Genomic DNA, 16,458 nt, shown 5'->3' on the forward strand with positions numbered 1-16,458 from the left:
TGTTCGGACTCCTACAACCCCATGTACGCCGACCACCCGCCCAGACCCCGCTCTCGTCACCGCTCTCGATCGAATACCCGTCTAATGCCACGGAACATCGTATTTACTTCCAGCCCGCACCCGCCGCACTCAAAGTCTATCTCGACCAGTGCGGCTTCTACAGCCTCAGGGACGTGCACGGCGACCTCCTCGGCGCGCACTCAATACAGCCCGAACCGGACGTCCCCAGTGGTTCTCGCCGGCCCAGCGCAGATCCCGTCAACGAGATGCGAAGCAAGGTGCCTAGTGGCCCATCCGAGCTGCGCGCGCATGATCTCTACACGAACGCCGTGACGTCTGCGTGGGGCCGCTCAGGCCTCAGGGGTGTCCAGCCGTGGGGGAGAACGTCCCGTCGCGGACGCGGGGCCGCCGCCGCGCAGACCGCAGTGCGCTTCGGGGGGGGGAGATGGCAGATGCGAACGAACAGAGACGACCGCGCCCTGCGCGCAAACACCCGCTGACGGAGCGCGGTGCGGTGCGGTCGGGGTTCTGCCCACTTTTTTTTTTTTTTTTGAAAAAATTTTTACGTTCTCGTCGCACCTTCGCGCGTACGAACCGGGCCGCCTGGGGCCTCGAGGAGCGGCGCGCAGTACCCAGAACTCAGAACTCAGTGCTGCGCCGCCATCGTCATTAATTATGGTTACGGCGGAATGGCCGCGGGACGTGCTTCTCGGGTCGCCTTGCGAGCGCGCGGCAGCGACGTGTCCGCGGACTAGGTTGCGTTCGGCGAACTTGCGACTCTGCCGACCGTAGCACGGCGCTCAGCCAGTCGCGAAGACGTACTTTAGACGAAGCCGTTTAAGAGTCCGCGCTCCGCTGGGACGATCGAGCGCCTTCTGATCATAGTTCGGCGCGAGGCGTGGGGGTTGCTGAAACGTTAGAAGACCGGTCGAACGCGGATGAGGCTCATGCAATGCCCCGCGTTGTCTCAACTGAATAAGATCGAATGGCGCCTCGCGCAAAGCGGTACGCGGAAGTGGCTCTCCTCTGCACAACGTCGCCGACGATCATCGAAACTGGAAGCTGACCGATGCCGGCCGAGGACCACGCCCCCGTCCCAGTCGTTCCACTTTCATCGCGCGCAAGCTTCCCGGCCACGCTGCCTCCTGATTGCGCCCACCTCCCCACGGCTACACAAACAGTCGTCACGACGGACGCGCAGCAGACCGGCGAGCACCGGCTTCCACCATGGCCCGCACATCTCGCTTCCACGCGGCGAGCTCCCCGCCCCATCCGGCGATGCGTCTGCAGTTGCCCCCCACATGGACCCCGTCCGTGCGGTACCTCTCCCCTTCGCGCTTGCGCACGGTCCAGTGGTTGGAGAGACACCTGCGGTGCGGCGTGCACGTCGTGAGCACCGCGGACGACACGGCGATGCCGCCGCGAGGACTCACCACCATATGATGCTCTCGGAGGAGAAGAACACCTCCCGAATGGACTCATCGCAGCCCGGAGCGCAGGGGTCTCCGATGCGCAGGAGGCGCAGAAGGGTGCGCCAGCAGAGGCGGGGGAAGTAGAGCAGAAGGGGCGGATCGAGCCCTGCGCGCAGCGACCGCCAACGAAGGGCACGGAGCGTGGTGCGGACGGATGGCGCGGCGGGCGCGAAGGAAGTGCGTTGGACGCACAAAGGCCCACACCCGGTCCGTCCGGGCGCAGGGTCGAAGAAGAGGGCGCGGCAATGGGGAAGATAAGGCGTCAAAAGCGGAAACGACGCGCAGAAGACGAAGACGAGGGGCACAATAAGACGGGGAGGACTGACAGATGACGTCCGTGGCCGCATCCCCCACCATGTTACCGAGTCTGGAGGTGTAATTTCCGTCGACGATCCACCCGCGGGGACCGCTACGGTCGAGGGCGGCGCGGACCCGGGCGCGAAACTCGTCCACTGGGCACATCTGCCAGCCCGGGTCCCAGAAGAGGGTGTCGAGGTGGATGGCGGGCAGACCAAGGACGGCGGCGAGCTCACGGGCGAGCGTAGACTGTCATCGTCGAGGCTAGGTCGCATCGTGGTCTAATGAGAAGCAAAGGGCCCGCTCACCTTGCCCGAGCCTAGAAGCTGACGTGAGTGCAAGAAAAGTGATGCGCGAAAATTGAGGAACTGACCGCTGTTGCCCTTGATGACCACCCTGAATTCTCCCGAGCCGTTGCCTCGAAGCGGAAGCACGCACGTCGAGCTGGTCATCGTCCTGGCGGGACGGGGCAAGGTGTGAGCGCTGCCTCGGCGAGACCAGCGAGCAGGCCATGGCGGCTTGAGTCAAGCGGGGGACAGTGCGGCCCCGACGCGACACGCGTCTAGAGAGAACGCGGTCACGCGACATATCTCCCTTGTTGCAGATCGGGTGTGCCGCGGAGCGTGTCAGTGATCAGAACATAGAGAGACCTTCACGATCGTTCCTTCGATCGCGATCGCTTTTCTAGGCTGCCCGTTCTAGCGGCAAAGCGCAGCACGCTCCAGTTTTTGTCGTCAAGGGTAAGAGTACTATTGGTAGACGTATATGGAGTACGTAGGACAACGTCGATGTACCGATGCTAACCACTATACATATGGGTACATTGCTTGTGTTGGGAACGACTATGTGGGCATGAACAGCAGCGCATTAGGGATTATACTCCGGCGTTAGTGTAGGATGAGTAGATTACGAGGGCTATGTGGATCAGGAAACCTGCCGGGTACAACGGCCAACAGCCGCGGCACGCAAGACCAGCTTGGACGGCCAGCAGCGGCCGGCCGTCGACTCTCGATGGCCGACGCGACACCGATCAAATCAACGAGCTTCTGGTGCACGTCTGGGGACCTCATGTAGCCTCATGTCCGCCATGCACGGGCAGGGAAGCTCACGAGCTGTACTTTTCGATGTGGCGCATGATGATCAAGGACGCGAGCAGTTCTGTGCGTGGACATGGGCGTCATTAGCCACTGAAACATGGTCTCGAGGGGGCGTGAACGTGAGACGTACCGCCGACGAGGTGGGGGAAGGCTTCCTCCACGGTGAGCATGCAGCCCGAGGAGCTGGGGTACTGGGGTTCGCCCGACGGCTTCATGCTGTACGTCGCGATGTGGTAGTTGGTGCGCGCGTTCGTACACTACGAGCGCGGTGAGCACGATCTGAACCGCCTGGCGCAAGAGCAATATCGGGACACACCTGCCAGTCGCCGTCGGCCTGAAGAGTCCAGCGATATTCCTGGCCGTCAGCGGCCTTGAACGTCCTGGAACGCGCGTTCCTAGTGACGGGAGGCGCGTTAATGTGACCGTTCGCGTCGGAGGGTCATGCGCAGAGACTCACCCGTTTGTACCGGCACTGCGGACGAGGTACTTGTCCATGGGGACGTGCTCGCCGGCGGCGATCTTGACGGACCCGAGCCCGTTCTGTGCGGTGAAGTCGAGGGTGATGAGGGGCACGAGAAGACCGGAGCGCGCTCCGGGGCGTGCGGAGAGGTCGTAGATGATGTAGGCCGAGCGGTGTGCGTCACGGAGGGTCTGCTTGATGCTGAGGTGCATCCGGTTGTGAAGGTCGACAAAGTCGGTACCGGTGAGCTTGCCGGTGGTGTCCTCGAGGAAGAAGGGGAGGCCGAACTTGGACATTTCGCGCAGAGGGGCGGGGGAGGCTGGGACTGGAGCAGAGGGATATTAAGAGTAGGGAGCGGACGTCGGGCGAGCGAGCGTATTATAAGGACGGAAATTAGAGAGGGGGCGGGGAAAGGAAGAGAAGGGCGGGCGAGAGGACGCTCCGGGGCGGCAGGCCTGGCACGAACGCGCGCCGGAATATATCGACGCTCGGGGCAGGGACGCGGACGCCCCCCAGCCGACACCCGGCGTCCTCCTCCCCCGCCCCGCTCCCCCTGTCGCGCTAGCCCGCGCACCATGCCAGCGCCCCCGCCCCTCTCCGCCCGTGGACGCGCGAACGGTTTAGCAGACCCTGCGCGTTCTGCCACGTTCTGCCGCACACCTGCGACAGGTCTCGCCGCGCGCGATCTCCACGGCCCGCGGCCTCGCCCTTGGGTTCCTGGTCCACCCGAACACAATGTTGCTCGCGTGTGGCTCGCGTGCGGTGTTGCCCTGCACGCGACAACGGCGACACCCGTCGTGAACCGCGGCCCTGCGTCTCGAGCACGCGCACACGCCCAGTTAGCGGGCCCGCAGTGCAGAATGCCACGGTGATGTATATTGACCCAACGGCCTGGTGCTGCAAGACGCATTCTCTGTGACCGAATTGGCCGCGTATGAGGCCGCGAGCAACGAGCACTCCCTCGAGAGTCGCGCTCTGGTTGCCGACGTCCCGAGTCCCAGCAGATCTCCAGCTCCGGCTGCGGCGCTGGATGTCAGAGTGGGACGAATGTAGCCATTCCAGGCTGAGTGAGATGCGACCGCCTCCACGAGCGTACCCGAGCCTGCCATCATACGACGCACCTCTTGCCGACTGCAAACTAGTAACCTCCCGATCCCTCGCCAAGGCTCTCGATCGCGCAGTCTACTACCTCCCCATCATCTTTACAACATATCCTCAGACCTTCGTTTCAGACATGCACCCCCTGGTCCTTTCCCCTCCAGCAACTCGTGTTCCCTTCAGTCGCCATCTCTTGAATAGTACACTCTCTCATTCGCCATGTCAACTTATATACTCACCCGAAACCATCCGTCCTCGTACAACTTTATAACAATCACGTCACCGTTGGTCAGAACACTGTGGTCGCCTTCGCTGCGTGATTCCGGCTTAGCTGCTGCTGAAACCTTCCTCGGTCAGCAACAAATTCATGCGTTGACGGGACCAAGCTCACCTGCGCTTTGACTGTTCGACACTTGGCTCGCGTCCAAGTCTGCGCGCGACAATTCGCAAATCGACCCTCGGGCACTCAACACATCACCGCCGCGTCCAGCCCTCGCCTGTTCCCAGCCCAGGCGAACATCGGCGATTCTCCTCTCTGATCCCGTCCTGGACCCCGGTCGCTGACGACTCCCATCGGAGGCTCTGCCACCGCGTGTTTACGACACCCGCTTCGTCGCTTGTCCATGATGGCCTTACGCCACGGCCTTTGTGTCAGCGAAGCTCTTCGTGTGGGCGTCCTGCCGACCGGACTTTGCGCTAACTGCCCCGTGCGGCTGCCTCCGTCCGCAGTGAATCGGCACCTGTGCTGGACCGGACCTCACTCTTCTCGAAGATCACGGCGCAAAGGGTCCGTTTGAATATGCCACCGAGGCTCGCGGGAAGAGAGACGCAGGAATCAGAGTCGGCAGGCCAGACGTGAGCCGAGGCGTCGCCCATTGACTCGAGTCCACTTCTGGATGAGATATGGCGGAATGTTGCGCGGAAACCATCAGGATTTCACCCTCGGCTGGTCATCCTCTGACAGCGGGTGTTGACGTTTCTGAGGGAGCTCCAGAGGGACCATTCGCGTATGTCTTACTTAGTCTTTGTACCGGACTGGAGTGGGCCAGGAAGAAACGATGCACATTGTTCAATCGCTTGGGCATACGATTCATCACGAGGTACACAAGTCACAGACGCAACGACGAACGTACAGAGCGATTTCTCAACACCTCCCCCAGCGCGAGCCCGACGGCCGGTCGCGACTCGCATTGCCGTCCCACCGCCGCCGCGCCATCTCCCGCTCCCTGTTCCTGGCCTCCTCGTCGTAGTCGCGCCCCTCCGCCCTCCGACGTGGCGGCGTGCGTGCGCGTTCCGCACGCTCGCCCGGCCCCGCCGAACGGTCTCTTCGTCTGGGAGATGCCGACCGGCGCTGATCCCTCCGTAGTGGGGAGCGAGACCGCGAGCGACGGTGCCGACGGTCTTCGCTCGCTGCGTCGCCCCGGTCCTTTTGCCGCTGCTCCTTCTTCAGCCGCTTCTCCTCTTTCTTCTGCGCCTTGCGCAGCGGCCGCTCCTCCTTCTCCGGGTCCAGATCGTCCAAGGAAGAGGCCTTCACGGGCACCGCGATCGCGTTGGCCCCGGTCCCTGCACCGTCGCTCCCACTAGGTTTGGCCCCGGGGGCGAACCCTCTGCTGGAGAGTCGGCAAAAAGGGGCGCAAGACAGAGGTGAACATACGCACAGGGCCGCGGCCAAGGCTTCCGCCTCGGCCTCCTTCACTTTCCTCAGCTCCTCCTTTCGCGCCTCTTCGCTGTCGTCCAGGTCGCGCTGGTACCAATGGATGTCCTTGTTCTTCTGCCATCGCCCGGTCGGGGCGTTGATGCTGTGACCCAGGTAGTTCTGCGCGAGAGAGGTCGAGTGAGGGCTTGGTGGATTCCAGAGAGGGACGGCTCGTACCTCACGGTCCTTGTCTTGCGACACGTCCGACCACTTGAACTCAGCCTGGCCACCACGAGTTCCTCCACGCACCGGTTCGAACATGACGATACGCCACTGGCAGTAGAGAGAATTGGAATGAAAACGGAAACCACGGAATGGGTGTCCAAAACACTGCGCTGGCGAAAGGCTAGAGGTGGATCAGTGGCTGAGGTGAGTGAGGTACACGTCCCAACTACGACTCGTCGAGCGCTTCCTGCGGGAACTTGTGGCGCGCGGAACTGGAGTCCTGGACATCTCACGATTTCTGCGTCTTCGAGCCTCAACCTGATCAACTCACATATTCAGCGGTCCGTGACATTAATGCGAACTATTCTCATGCCGAAAAATGCGCCTCATAATTCTAATTATTCGAGTACTTGAGGTTGGCCTTGATCACAAATCGCTCTGGTAAAACATGTGACTAACCGGAGACCGGCCTGCCAGGCTGTCCAACCATCTGGAACGGATCTACTTGCTGAAAGAGGAGCATAGACCTAGAGGCACACTTTCGCTAGAGGTATATGGTTGTCGATTGTTGACAAGAAAACAACGCTTGCTGGCCACGTCATGTAGCCTGATCGCGGTCGACTTTACAAAACTCAACTACTTCGTCGCTCCCAACCCCAACTTCGTCTTCTTCATGATGGCGGTAAGCGGGACATCCAGACCACCAGACAGGCCAATCCGGTCGCCATCGGCCCATCCCATAGCCGCGAGCATCTTGAAGCCGATGTTCGATCCGTTGATCTTCGCGGCGTCCTGTCCAGCACCAAAGTCAGCCCAAACCCAACATGCACAGGCCACACGCGCGCCGCACCTTCCCGACCTCCTCTCCCTCCTTGTGCACCGCGAGGTTACTCTTCCCCTTCCTGCCACTGCCCGGGCCCTCCCACGTCCCTCCCGTCGCCTCCCGCATGATCCTCCGAATCTTGGTCTCCTTGATACCCACCCCGCTTTTCGTCGTCTTGACCAGCGTCGTGTACCGCACCTCGTTCTTGCCCTTGCTCTGACTCTTCAGGTTGAACGCGGTCGCGAGCTCGTGCACCTGTGTCCGCAGCACCTTGTTCGCCGGCGGCAGCACCATCGACGTCGGTCCGCCGATGTCCGCGAGGAACCGGCGGATCTCGCGCTCGACCGACTCGAGGTCCGTGATGCGGTGCGGGAGGTCCGCGTCGTCCGGCGCACGGAGGGCCGCGAGCATCGCCTTCTGGCCCTTCTTCCCGCCCTTGTGCTGGGCGAGCGGGTCCACGGCAATCTGGAGACGTTCGAGCGCGCGCTTTTGCTTGTTTTCCGCCTTCTTCTGGCGGTCTTTCTCCCACTGCTCGTGCAGTTCAGGCGGGATGTCCTTGTCTTTGTGGCGTTCTGAGAGGAGGGGTCAGCGCACCGCTGGCGTGGTCAGCCTCCCGAGTACACTTACTGGCTGGCATGGGAACCTCGTCGACAGAATCGAAGTCGCCGTTCTGGATGGCCTTGAACATGTATTTCCGCGCTCGCCTGTTGCCTGACGAGGTTGAGGAAAGCAAATGCTCGTTGGCATCGAGTATGTCCTGCAAAATTTTTGAGATGGATTCAAAACGGCAAGACACAGCGAGCATACCTGTATGTGATCGAGGTAGTTCTCGTCGTCCTCGGCCCAGGTGATCTCCATGTCCATAGCCTCATCGTCTGACTCGTCTACAGCCCGGCCTTTTCCTTTGGCATTGCTGGACTGAGAACGAAGCCGTTCGAGCCGTGATTGGAATCCTTTACGAGGTGTCTCGTCCTCGTCTTCATCGTCCTCGTCTTCTTCTTCACTGTCGCTGTCATCTTCGTCGGCAGAATCTTCAGGTCCAACGACGTCCTCCTCTCCTTCCCCAATTAGAGCCCCCTCCTCAGCCTGCACGACGGCTTCCACCTCTTCATCCCCATCAACCACCTCAGCACCGCTGTCGTCCTCGCTACTCACCCCCGACTCCGACCCGCGCTCCTCGTCCTCCTCGTCCTCCCTTCTCATGCGTTCCATATCCGCGATATCGTCCATCGTCACATGCTGCGACCCGCTCGCGCTCATGCCGTGCACGAATCTCTTCATCGCGTCCAAGTCGACGTCCCCGTCGAGCACCATGTCCGCGACCCCGCTCGACAGCGCGTCCACGCCGTCCCCGTCCTCGTCGTCCGTGCCCCACTCGACGTCCGAGTCCCCGCGCCGCCGCTGCGCCCGCCGCGGGTCCTCCGCGCGCAGGAGCGCCTCCTCGTGCGCCGCGCCGAACCCGCCGAACCCGCGCAGGGACCTCCACCGCGGCTTGCGCTTGATGAACGAGCGCGGCGTGCCCACCGGGTGCAGGCGGCGCAGGCGCTGCGGGGCTACGCTCGGGGTGCTCGTGGGCGCCGTTGCCGTCGTGCTGGGTTTGCTCGCCGACCCCGATGCCGTCGCGGGCGTGTCGAAGGCCGGAGGGGGAGGCAGGTCCTCAGGGTCTGGGGCGCGTGGGTGGCCTGCAGGTGCAGGGGAGACCTTCGCTTCGGGGTACAGCGTACCCAGTTCCAAGGTGAACGCTGATGGAGGCTCGTCCACGGCGACCAGGGTCGACGTAACAGACTCTGGGATGGACTCGCTTGCGGTGACTGGGGCGGAGGTGACCTCCATGGGGACCTTTGGTGCCGATTCTACCGTGGTCGGAGAAGTTAAAGCAGGGAATGCTTTAGTGTTTCGAGGATGGGGAGCGACGTAAACAATGATCTCGTCATCTTCATCATCTTGAGCAGTGCCAGTGCCCAAAACGCCTTCTAGTTTGTCGATTTTGATCTGAGTAGCCTTGTTATTATGGACGGCGGAGGGTGTAGTGTCAACAAAGAAGCTCGATGTGACCGTAGTCTCGGTCACGGTGGTAGTTGAGTTCGTAATGCCGCGTTTCGCTACCGCAGCATCCACTTCGGCCTGGATGCGGCCTATATCTGCAAAATCAATCTCTTCAAGCCCGTCCTCCTCAGGGTCCTGTAGATCGGGGGTATCGGGGGTATCTTCGGCACTGGGGACCATCGTGGGGTTGAATATCTGGAGGACCGCGTCTGCGGTGGGGACATGGCTCTCCTCGTCCCCATCGACTGGCAGTAACATTTGAACGAGCCCGAGATCGCGTAGAGACAACACTCACCAGCAGCTTCCACGACAGGCTTGAAGATGTCGTCCTCCTGCTCAAATAATGTCGCGGTGTATACCGAACGCACGAATTTGATGGGCCTAAGGAGAGGCCGGTCTTCGAAGAGTAGTCTCGAGAGCGGAACCCCGGCGTTGAGCCTTGAGGTGAGGTTACGCCCGTTTCCATGCGGTGCTCCTCGTCCCTTGGAATAGTCTCCTCGTCCTGAGCCTCTTGCCTGAGGAGGGGAGCCTATTCCTCTGTGAGACTTGTAAACATTGAACGGGATTGGAGGCGCGCCGCGCCCTCGGCCGCGTGCCCGGGGTGGAAATCCCCGTCCGCGAGGGGGAGGAGTGGGCGGTGGGGGTTCATCTGAGCTCAGGGGAGTCAGCGTTCGGATATCTACGCGCTGCGCGCGAACACGTACTAGCTGGCCACTGCGGGATAGGAAAGTCGAAGTCGTCGAACCCTGGAGTGTATCCACCTCGCCCTCCACCTCGCCCTCCGCCTCGTCCTCCGCCTCGCCCACCTCTGAAACCGCCTCGCCCGTTCCCTCGCGATGGGTCTCCACCGCGGAAGTTTCCACGATTGCCGCCGCGACCACCCTTGCCTCGCGCCATGTCGGATTAGTGATACAAGACGGAGAGCTTGAGAGCACAGTTATCGATACAGAGACCAAGAGAGGACAAGCGACAAAACCAATGAAGCAGCGAGATTTCAAAAGTGGCCAGCCAGAATCTAGTTTTGAGCCAGCTGGATGAGGGGAGCGATCTATGAAGGAGAAAACCCTGCGGTAGCCAACGGTGGCAGACTCATCCGAAGCGGATCCGCACACGCGATCTAGACGCCGATAACAGGCGCGCAGGCCACGATTCGGACGTTGTCCACGACCTGCTCTCAGCCACATTCCTTCCGCTGCCAGACCAACCCGCCTGCACCACCCCGGCTCTGCCCAGGATCATTCAATGCTCGCGGAACAGTCTGTTCATGACCGTGTTAACCTTGCCCGACTTGTCTGCAGATTGGAGAAGTCAGTCGCCGCAGAGGCGTGGTCCTGTGAGGCTCTTCCACCCGCCAGTCCCCCAGCATGGATCCGCACTCGTGGGATGCTGCAGGTATGTTCTATGCTCTATATTTGTGCGCCACGTGTGACTCGAATGGTCGTTTGTGCAGAAAATCAGGCATGCGAGGAAGCTGTTGCAGAGTGTGCAGGCAAACGGGGATGCCATCGACTCGTGAGTGTTTCCAACCAGAGTGCAAAGCCAATCCCTGAAGTGGGTCGTCCAGAGCCTCTGTGGGGCGCTTTGCGGAGATCAGCAAGTCTCTCGACCACCTAGAGAGCGTGGTCACGGAAGCTGACAAGGTGCGCTGCATGTCATCTTTCGTCCCTGGTCTGTCGCTTAGAACATCGACAATCCATAGCGAGTGTCCCCCTCGGTCACAAGACCTCCGTCTATATTGTCTTCGTTGCCCAAGCCTTCACCGCCCCCAGTGACACCTGCCATCCTGGAGGAGACGCTACCCGAGCCTACTACCACACTGCTCCCAGTGGAAGAGACTTCGGCCATAGCCACACACGAATGCCTACTCTCCCTAGCGGCCTCTCCCGCGGTCCGCGGACCCATCAACCCGAGCGAGACCCTCCTCCCGCCGTCGCACATCGCCCCGGCGGCGAAGACGACGACGGAGGCGGCGCCGGCGTTTATGCAGAACTCGAAGCAGCTGCAGGAGGAGCTGGCGGCGCAGCTGGCTCAGATGGCGACGCAACTGAAGCGGAACGCGATCCACTTCGCGGGCGCGCTCGAGACCGACAAGGCGGTCGTGCTGGACGCGCAGGAGAAGCTGGAGCGGAACCATGATGTCATGTCGAGGGAACGCGTCCGGCTGCGGGACCACCACTCGAAGAGTTGGGGCACGACCTGGATCACCCTCCTCAGCCTCGTGGTCGTCGCCATCGGCTTCTTCCTCACTTTCCTCGTCATCCGGGTAACCTAGGTTTGGGCCATTGGTCGCTGGGTGGTGAGGCTGAGGTCTCGGGACTGTCTCTATGATGTATGTATGCGTTCATGCTGATGCAATACGCTGTGTTCTTTCTCCACGGTTCTGTAAACTTTCGAGTTCGTCCTGTTCGTTCTAGCCCTCGCGCCGTTCAGCTCCGGGTGACCTCGAGACCGACCTGGTTTTACCGAGAGTGGTCTCGAGGGGCAAGACGAGGCATGGCGTAGCCCGTCTACAGGTGCGGCTTCCACACGGAGTTCCGCGGGTCTCCAGTGTAAGACTAGTCCTCCGGATCCAGCGCTGCCAAGTGGTAACATAGAGACGGGCCGGTCCCGAGTGGTAGACATGCTCGAAACGAGAGTTTTACATACAGCTGACTCAATCGGCGGCCACCCTCGAACGATAGGAACGCGCACGGTGCTAAGGTTGGTGTGCCTAGACGACGTGGCCTGTGGCCGCCTGCCAACCTGGGCGGCGCGCAGATCCTGTTCCGGACCTGCGTCCCGTACCGCCGCACGCGCCGTGCCCGCCGTGCAACCCCGCGAGCGGCGAGGAAGTTTGTAGGCTAATCCGAAATCGCCAGCGCGGCCCACGACCGCCGCTTCCCATCTGGCCACGGCGCCTCCGCCGTTCGTGCCCGTCGCCCCGCGCAGTTTTGTCGAAGCCGCGGTGCAGATCGCACTGGCCCCGCGCTCGCGGTCCGTACCGCCGTGAGCGATGCCGTCCGCTCGGACTACGGCGCAGCACCGCAAGACGTAGACCACGACCGTGAGTGCACTGACGACATTGCGTTGACGATCCACACGAGGCCGAGGATGTGCGCGAGCCACAGAGAGTCAAAAGGGAAAATCCTCGAAGAGCAAGGGGAAAGCGGCGAGTGAAGACGCGGATCATGACGCACCAGGACCGCGCTCGAAGACCGACGATGCCCCGGAAAAGTCGCGCGTCCCTGGCGCCTCGGAGGTCGGGAATCCGCCCCGCCGAAGTGCCCCCCACGTCGATACATACTCGATCCGCGCTACCGTGTGGAGCACCGACGCAAGTCCGTCGAAAGTCGGCGGAGAACCGTGTCGATCGTGCGTGACCCCCGACTTGGAATTCCTCGTGTCGGGTGGGCGCGGCGCATGCAGGGCGATAGAAGAGTCGGAGGCTCGATACGAGGCCCCACCGCCTCAGGAGATACTCCAAGCTTTATAGAAACGCGGAGAGCGATATGGGATAGCACCCTGTGGGTTGTGACGAGTCGTAGTGGAGCACAGCGTGTGATTCGCTATGGGTTGAAGAAGGAAACCCTGCGCGCACTCGAAACTCTAGATAGGGCAAAATTGGATTCCTATAGCTAAACCTCCTCACGTCGCCGTGACCATATTCAGTCGCCAGGAGCGCATGAGAGCGATCGCCGCTTGTCTGCCCCGGAGCGTCTCCTCGTTCTTCACAGCGCGAATCGACCCGGGTCGAACGAGCGACGGCTGATGAGGGCATCGTTTCAGATGCACAGAACCGCGGGACCAGAAGACTCACGGGCAGTCACTTGACGGTCAAGAGACCCGCGCGAGCCCGGGGCGCACGCAAGCGAGGGCCGAGACCACGATCCTGCGAGCGTGTGGAGTGCACGAGCGAGGTCATGCCACGATGGGCTCGATGGGCTGTCAAGAGAGCAAGTGGCACAAGACACAGCAAGGCAATCGAACGCTCACAGAGACTGCCATGACGATCACACGCTGTGGCCAGCTGCGGGCAGAGGCGAGCGTTCCGCTCTCCGGACACGGTGGGAACGTTCTATGGACGGGGCCTGGGTCGAGACGTCGATGGGGTCAGTTGATATGCACGAACGATCGCTATGGGCGGGTGAATGGGCGGGGAGAACGGAGGGAGGACAACGGACCCTGGTGGTCAAGTAGGGACTCGATGGGGAGCTCGGACAAGGGACAAAGAACGGTAGGCTGGCTACGGCTTGTACTGTAGCAGTTTGCAGGGGACGACGAGGTGACGGAGTATATGTTTTTGACACAAGGAGGCGCCAGAGAGACGATGGCCTAGACCGTGGGCGGCGACGACGGGCGCGCTGACGGTGCGTGGGAAAGGGACTGTGCGGTCGTCAAGAACAGCCTCGGCGCGCGATGGCCTTGCAAGGGAGCTGGCTGAAGCAGTGGGCGCTGCCGACGCGTCGAGGATGTGGCTTCGGCTGACCGCATCAGCTTGCGTCACTGTGGGGTTGGGGGCATGGGGCAGACAAGGCACTTGTCACCAAACCCGGCCGTACGCGATTGGCCCGGAGGCGGCGCTCGTCCGGAGCGCCCGGATGAAACGGATGAAACGGGTGGACGGAGGCGGATTACTTAATTAACGGAATGTTTGTTTCGGTTTGTGCGCCCGTGCTGACGGCGACGGCGACGGTGCATATTTGGGGCGCTGACCGCCTCGGTTTTCTCCCCGCACCTCCTCCTCCTCCTCCTTCTCCTCGGACTGCCCGCCACTCTCGCTGCGCCCTCCACGGCGGGGAACGCGGCTTACGCGACTATTATCCCATCCCGTTCGCCGTTCCGCCTTCCTAGCCTCGTGCCCGCTGCACCCATCACCGCCACCACGACCACCTGGCCCCCATGAGCGACTTCCTCCCCGCTGATACCACGGCGTCCCCCGCCGCGTCCCCGTTCCGCTGCCTTCCCCCGCGTTCGCCTGCGTCAAGCCCACGCACGCCAACCAAGCCCGCGACGCGGCCATTCTCCAGCGCCTCCGGCACCCGGCCCCGTGCCCTAGCAGACGACCACTCTGCCCATCCGCCCAAACCCAGCACGGACAAATTTGCGCTCGGTCTTTCTCTCCGTTCCGGCCCAGGTCACGCCCTGCCCCCAAGTCCCGCCGCCCGGCGCTCCTCCGCCGCCCGCATGTCTTGCAACGAGGTCTCCCCGGCCACTCGCACGACACGCTTTGGCTTCCCCATCCATCGGCCCCTAGCCCATCAGTCTGGCCACGCCCCCGCCCGTACGTCCAGGTGCCCCCCGCCACTCGCCCACCTACCCGGGCCCTCGTCATTTAATGATCCCCCGTCCCTTTCCTCCTCCCTCGACTCTCCCACCCCTTCCGTGCTCTCCCTCCCCACCCCGCACAGCAAGCGCTCCCTCACCCACGCCCGCACCCGCAGCGCCCTCGCCGCGCCCACTTCGCTCTCAGTCTCCGTCTGCAGCAGCGTACTCTCCGACTGTCCCCAGTGGGAGCCGTCCACACCGTCACCGTCACCGCTTTCGCACGCGACCCGCTCAACGCGATTGCTTTCCCACTGGTGAGTCTTCTTTCCCTGCCCCCTGAATGGTGCCCCCCCCTGCGCTTCCCGTGGGCTTCGCGCCTTGATTATTCCAATTCCTTTCCGGCCGTTCTCGACTTCGACGAACTTTGTCGCTCGCGGTCGCAGAGCGGTCCTCCCGGCACCTGGACCGGTTCGCTTCGTCCGTCCGCCCGCACGCGTGCTACTCACCCGCCCGTGGCCTTGCGGAATGCCTGCCCTTTATTACCCTCGTCACCGCAGTGCACTCTCCCCTCCCACATCACTTCCCTCCCCTCCCCGTCTCCGTTCCCTCGATCCCACGCTGACCACTCCTCTCCCCGCCCGCCACTGCCCTCAGGTCACCACACTCTCGCACAGCGTCATCCGTCAGGCGTGGACTCCTCCCCTTACCCCCGCGCCCTACTCTCGCCATGTCCATGCACGTCTACGCCCCGTCACCCGTGCTCTCCAACGGCACGTCACCCCACACTGCGCGGCCCCGTTCGAGGTCAAGACCGGAGACTGCTTCCCGTCCTTCCTCACCTCTCACCTCCTCTGTCCCTCTTCCTCAACGCCCTCCGATGCCCCGCCCTCCTAGCCGCTCTGAGCGCTTACTCCGCGACACCCTCCGTCGCGCCGAGGAACAGGAAAGGATCCACAACCCCGTCCCTTTCTTCAGCACCCCCGCCTCGCCCATCGCCCACGGCCACCATCTCCCAGCTGCCGCACCGGGCGGCCGTCGCCATCGCCGCGCTACGTCCTCTTCGTCCTCGTCGTACGACCATTTCGAAGACACCGTCGACGAGGAGAGTCCTGAGGAAGACGAGAGGCTGTGGCGCACAAACCGCACCGTGTCGTCACCGACAAGACCTCATCACAAAGACTCTGTAGCGCGAAATCCCCCCGCCTCTCCGTCCCTAGCTCGCGTTCAGCTTCAACGCTCGCCGAAGACATCCCCCTCCATCCCCACTCGGCGTCTGCACTCGCAGTCAGTGTCGCATCCCGCGGCGCCTGCGCGGATTGCGGCGGACATGGAGAACATGTCTCTCACGCCGCACGAGGCTGTCCTCCGCAAGCGTCTGGAGACAATGCTGAAGACTCAAAGCCGGAGGGCGGGCAGCATTGAGCGCCGCGAGTACGACGGTGGTCTCAGCAGTGGCAGCGGCGACTCGATGTCGAGCAGTCGGAATATGAGTGGCGAGGGCGATTTCTTCTTCGGCCCTGCCCGCGACGTGAGTGGTCCATGTGATTGATTTGAGGATTGTAGCTGATATTCCCTCAGTTGAGCCACACCTCTCTGTCGTCCGCCGACAGACCGATGCCCTTGCCCTCAAAACACCACACGCCACGCGGCAGCCATAAGCCGGCGTCGTCGCGCAAGGGCAGCTCAGCCAGCAGCAACGGACCGCTCACGCCTCCGCCATCGCCGCCGTTCAATGCCCGCGAGGCCGCGGCGCAATGCGGTGCGATGGATGGGTATGTCTCGTTCGCTACCATCGAGGGCCTCGGCGTCCCCGACGGTAGCGATGAGGAGGAAGAGGACGCGTCATCGCGCAGCCGCTGGTTCCAGTGGCTGCACCTCGCCGGGAAGGCGCATGAAGGCGACCACGTCCGTCAACGGAGCGAGGCGTCTAGTACGTCGAGATAATGCGATTGTCCCCCGATTGAACTTGTGTATACACGGATCGTCGGAGGTGACATCGACCTCGCGCGCTAGATGTCCTCGTGTCTCCCTCCGCTGGCCTCGGTCCTCTTCTGCTTCCT

General features: G+C 62.3%; 6 protein-coding genes across 6 annotated transcripts; 2 read left to right on the forward strand and 4 right to left on the reverse strand.

Moving 5' to 3' along the window:
- Positions 1-1,184: 1,184 nt before the first annotated feature.
- BXZ73DRAFT_88638 (uncharacterized protein) lies at positions 1,185-2,221 on the reverse strand (the record flags this gene model as incomplete). Its single annotated transcript, XM_048025027.1, has 4 exons — positions 1,185-1,368; positions 1,434-1,578; positions 1,799-2,018; positions 2,162-2,221. The coding sequence occupies 4 exons, from the start codon at positions 2,219-2,221 to the stop codon at positions 1,185-1,187; spliced, it is 609 nt and encodes a 202-aa protein (XP_047880387.1).
- A 653-nt stretch (positions 2,222-2,874) lies between these two features.
- BXZ73DRAFT_88639 (uncharacterized protein) lies at positions 2,875-3,622 on the reverse strand (the record flags this gene model as incomplete). Its single annotated transcript, XM_048025028.1, has 4 exons — positions 2,875-2,927; positions 2,997-3,123; positions 3,183-3,261; positions 3,324-3,622. 4 exons carry the CDS (start codon positions 3,620-3,622, stop codon positions 2,875-2,877), a joined length of 558 nt encoding a protein of 185 aa, XP_047880388.1.
- A 1,946-nt stretch (positions 3,623-5,568) lies between these two features.
- Positions 5,569-6,381, reverse strand: BXZ73DRAFT_88640 (kinase phosphorylation protein-domain-containing protein; the record flags this gene model as incomplete). The annotated part of the gene is made up of 3 exons (XM_048025029.1): positions 5,569-6,034; positions 6,083-6,240; positions 6,298-6,381. 3 exons carry the CDS (start codon positions 6,379-6,381, stop codon positions 5,569-5,571), a joined length of 708 nt encoding a protein of 235 aa, XP_047880389.1.
- Positions 6,382-6,921: 540 nt separating this feature from the next.
- Positions 6,922-10,051, reverse strand: BXZ73DRAFT_88641 (uncharacterized protein; the record flags this gene model as incomplete). Its single annotated transcript, XM_048025030.1, has 6 exons — positions 6,922-7,077; positions 7,136-7,680; positions 7,736-7,865; positions 7,916-9,399; positions 9,450-9,803; positions 9,859-10,051. The coding sequence occupies 6 exons, from the start codon at positions 10,049-10,051 to the stop codon at positions 6,922-6,924; spliced, it is 2,862 nt and encodes a 953-aa protein (XP_047880390.1).
- A 345-nt stretch (positions 10,052-10,396) lies between these two features.
- On the forward strand, positions 10,397-11,426 carry BXZ73DRAFT_42820 (uncharacterized protein; the record flags this gene model as incomplete). The annotated part of the gene is made up of 4 exons (XM_048019030.1): positions 10,397-10,546; positions 10,605-10,666; positions 10,719-10,794; positions 10,854-11,426. 4 exons carry the CDS (start codon positions 10,397-10,399, stop codon positions 11,424-11,426), a joined length of 861 nt encoding a protein of 286 aa, XP_047880391.1.
- Positions 11,427-14,032: 2,606 nt separating this feature from the next.
- BXZ73DRAFT_42858 (uncharacterized protein) lies at positions 14,033-16,342 on the forward strand (the record flags this gene model as incomplete). Its single annotated transcript, XM_048019039.1, has 3 exons — positions 14,033-14,712; positions 15,053-15,926; positions 15,977-16,342. 3 exons carry the CDS (start codon positions 14,033-14,035, stop codon positions 16,340-16,342), a joined length of 1,920 nt encoding a protein of 639 aa, XP_047880392.1.
- Positions 16,343-16,458: the final 116 nt, after the last annotated feature.

The sequence above is a fragment of the Epithele typhae genome (assembly GCF_022376455.1).
Source record: "Epithele typhae strain CBS 203.58 chromosome Unknown BXZ73scaffold_9, whole genome shotgun sequence".
Lineage (NCBI taxonomy): Eukaryota > Fungi > Basidiomycota > Agaricomycetes > Polyporales > Epitheliaceae > Epithele > Epithele typhae.